Source organism: Agrilus planipennis, unplaced genomic scaffold (genome assembly GCF_000699045.2).
Source record: "Agrilus planipennis isolate EAB-ADULT unplaced genomic scaffold, Apla_2.0 scaffold68, whole genome shotgun sequence".
Lineage (NCBI taxonomy): Eukaryota > Metazoa > Arthropoda > Insecta > Coleoptera > Buprestidae > Agrilus > Agrilus planipennis.
Window position 1 is genome coordinate 342,785 of NW_020439033.1, and position 3,417 is coordinate 346,201.

Genomic DNA, 3,417 nt, shown 5'->3' on the forward strand with positions numbered 1-3,417 from the left:
TCCATGACGATAGACTTCGAATGTCAACTGAATTCATGACGATAGATCGCATATCAAGGAAATCAATGACGGTAAATCACATATAAAGCTGATCGATCACGATAGACCGCACATATAGAGCGGATCCATGAGGGTGGACCGCACATAAAGTGGATCCATGACGATAGACTTCGAATGTCAACTGAATTCATGTCTGTAGACCACATATAAAGCGTATCCATCACGATAGACCGCGAATATCAACTGAATTCATGATGGTAGATCGCATATCAAGCAAATCCATGACGGTAAATCACATATAAAGCTGACCGATCACGATAGACCGCATATATAGAGCGGATCCATAAGGGTGGACCGCACATAAAGTGGATCCATGACGATAGACTTCGAATGTCAACTGAATTCATGACGGTAGACCGCATATAAAGTTATCCATCACGATAGACCGCACATATCAAGCGGATCCGTGACTGTAGATAGCACATCAAGCGAACCTATGACGGTGAATCCCATATAAAGTGGATCCATGACGATAGACTTCGAATATAAACCGAAGTTATGACTGTAGATCGCATATCAAGCAAATCCATCACGGTAAATCACATTTAAAGCGGATCGATCACGATAGACCGCACAAATCAAGCGGATCCATGACGGTGGACTGCATATAAAGTGGATTCATGACGATAGATTTTAAATATAAACGGAATTCAATGACGGTAGATTGCATATAAAGTGGATCCATCGCGGCAAAACACATATATAAATCTATGATAGTACTTTATAGTACACCGCATACTAAAAGTACCATCGATTGTTTGAAAGCTTTATTGTGATCTAACATTTAAGTTTACCTTTCAAAAATAGCACGCTATGGGTGAAACAAAACGAATTTCCTTTGGCCCAAAAAAGGAAGACCGTTTTCGTTTCTGTAAAGAAGAGAAACAAGAAAGGGAGTCTTGTAGGTTTCATTTTTATTTGTCTTTGTTCATAGTACATAATAATTACTGTAAGAATACTGATCACATTCGAAATTAAAAGCTATTCGTTAAATTATATTCACAGAAGTTTATTTAATTGTAAGTACTAGGACCCTTTAGCCGATACATAGGCTATAGTTCCAGACCGCCTTGGATCGGTTCCTCCTGTTACAACGCCATTGTCATCAACTGAAATTGCTGTTAAAGCTGAGAAACCTGTGGCAGGGTTCAGTGTGTAATTGTGCCCGATTGCCGCTAGACCTTTTATTATTTCCTATAACAAATTAATGAAAANGTCATGTTCAAAGGCTTTATGTGCTATCGATTTGCCATCCGCTCTTGTTATCTTCAAACTGATGTAATGAACACGTCGCAGTAATACAATTAACCAGTCAACGAATAGTTTTTTTTAACGTTCTAACCAATAAGGGTACGTGCCGTGCAACGTCAATGATGCAAACTTTATCAAAGACAAATGGACTCTCCTGAAAGTTTAACAGGTTTGAAAGCTGCTCCTATAATAGAATATGTATAGTCATAACGTCAATGTTCCCTATACTTCAGTAGCGAAGTATTTACACTTATTACAGTCAAAGAGTATATGTTATTATACTTCATTTACATTCTGTAGCTATGTGCCCCTTCCAATGTCTTGGATCCGTGCTGGAAGAATCGTAGATAGGGAGAAAAAAGCTCATTATACTCTCGACTCTTGTTCGTTAAATATACTTTTTCATACAGTACCTGTCAAAAGTTTTGTTCAATCATGAATAGTAGTGCGAGTCGAAAACAAGCGTTGAAGCCTTTAATATGTCTTCGAATATAAATAAACATCTCGTTGATATTTTCAGTGGTAATTGGTACCAATAACAGCACATTCGAGCAAAGCAATTATAGTGGATAAAATGGTCAATTTTTCTGTGCAGTACTGTACGGATTATACGCTCCTCACCGGTTAAGAATTTGACCGAGAGTTGTCTCCTTCCTTTTCTGGCCTAGTGCTGGTCTTTTCTACTTTACGCCTGTCAAACTGAAGGTCACATCGCTACAGAAACTTAACGAAGTATACCTGTCATCAAATGGTGGGGAAAACCCAAAATTTTAATAGCCCCATACAATATCTATAAAATTTCTGAGAGAACGATATTTATTTACGACCAGGTTTATTCTATTGGGCCTTTTAGACGTTAGAAAATCCACGTAACTGATGTCATAAATTGGCAATGGAAAATTTAAACCCTTTATTTATCATATCATTAGCTGAAATGTTATAATAGTATTCATTTGATGATTAGGTACTGATATGGCAGCGATTTCTTGAGAATAGTGTAATTTGATAAGTCTTAGAAGTATGTTCTATTGTTAGCCAGAAAAAATAATTTTATTGCTATCCACTACATTGAATTATAATTTAATTTAGTTGTTAGTTTGTTTCCAAATTGGAATCAACTTATTGTTTTATTTAACGATTCCTTCTCGGACATTATTTTGAAATAAATGTTAAAAAGTGATAACTTAGGTACATATAGGTACGTTTCAATAAAAAATATGTAGTGAAATACATATGTAATTATAATTTGGACTCCAATTATACTTAAGACGAAACATTCTACAAATACGAGTTAAATCCAACGATTGAGAAACTGTTTTTAAAAAGTTTTAGGCGTTCAACAAAGTTTACGACATTGACAGAAATTATTTTTAATATTAGACCAGTCCTAGACCACGGCAGACTGCTGCTTCTAGGGTTGAATCTCTTATTTAAAACCCACCGTATCTTTAATGATTAAAAAAGGGTTGACAACACCTTCTAAATAACTCTAGTAGTTATCAAAACTATTTTTAACGGTAGGAGACGTTAAGTGGCCGATTTTAGGTATCTATGAAGTCTTATAAGTCAGGACAGAAGGAGTAGTGCGGATATAAAGCAGAGGATAACACAGGGTCGACTCGCCTTCAATAGAAGAAGTCACTTTTATGCTCGTGAATGATTAATTTAGAAATTCGGAAAAGGTTGTTAAAGGTGAATTGTTGGAGTGCGCCGCTGTACGGGTGCGAAACATGGACGGTGGGTGCCGCGGAAAAGAAAAGGTTAGAAGCGTTCGAAATGTGGTGTGACAGGCGAATGATGAGGATGTCGTGGGTAGAAAACGTTAGAAATGAAGATGTATTAGAAATAATAGGAGAACAGAGGACTCTATGGAAGTCAATAAGAAATAGACGAGATAGGTTGGTAGGACACCTTCTTAGGCATAAAGGTCTAGTCAGAGGTATATTAGAGGCAGAAACAGGAGTTAGGAGGGGTAGAGGTAGACCTAGATTAGATTACTGTTCACAAATAGTTAAGGATGTGGGCTGTTCTAGTTTTAGGGAAATGCGAAGTTTAGCTCAGGATAGGAAAGAGTGGAGGTACGTGTCCAACCAGTCTTAGGACTGA

General features: G+C 37.0%; 1 protein-coding gene across 1 annotated transcript in view; it reads right to left on the reverse strand.

Moving 5' to 3' along the window:
- Nucleotides 1–953: 953 nt before the first annotated feature.
- The window catches only part of LOC108732845 (glutathione hydrolase 1 proenzyme), an 18,671-nt gene continuing 16,207 nt past the window's right edge, over nt 954–3,417 (reverse strand). The window contains exon 10 of the mRNA XM_025976600.1: nt 954–1,254. Coding sequence (XP_025832385.1) covers nt 1,087–1,254 — 168 coding nt within the window. The 3' untranslated portion in view covers nt 954–1,086. The remainder of the gene's footprint in view (nt 1,255–3,417) is intronic.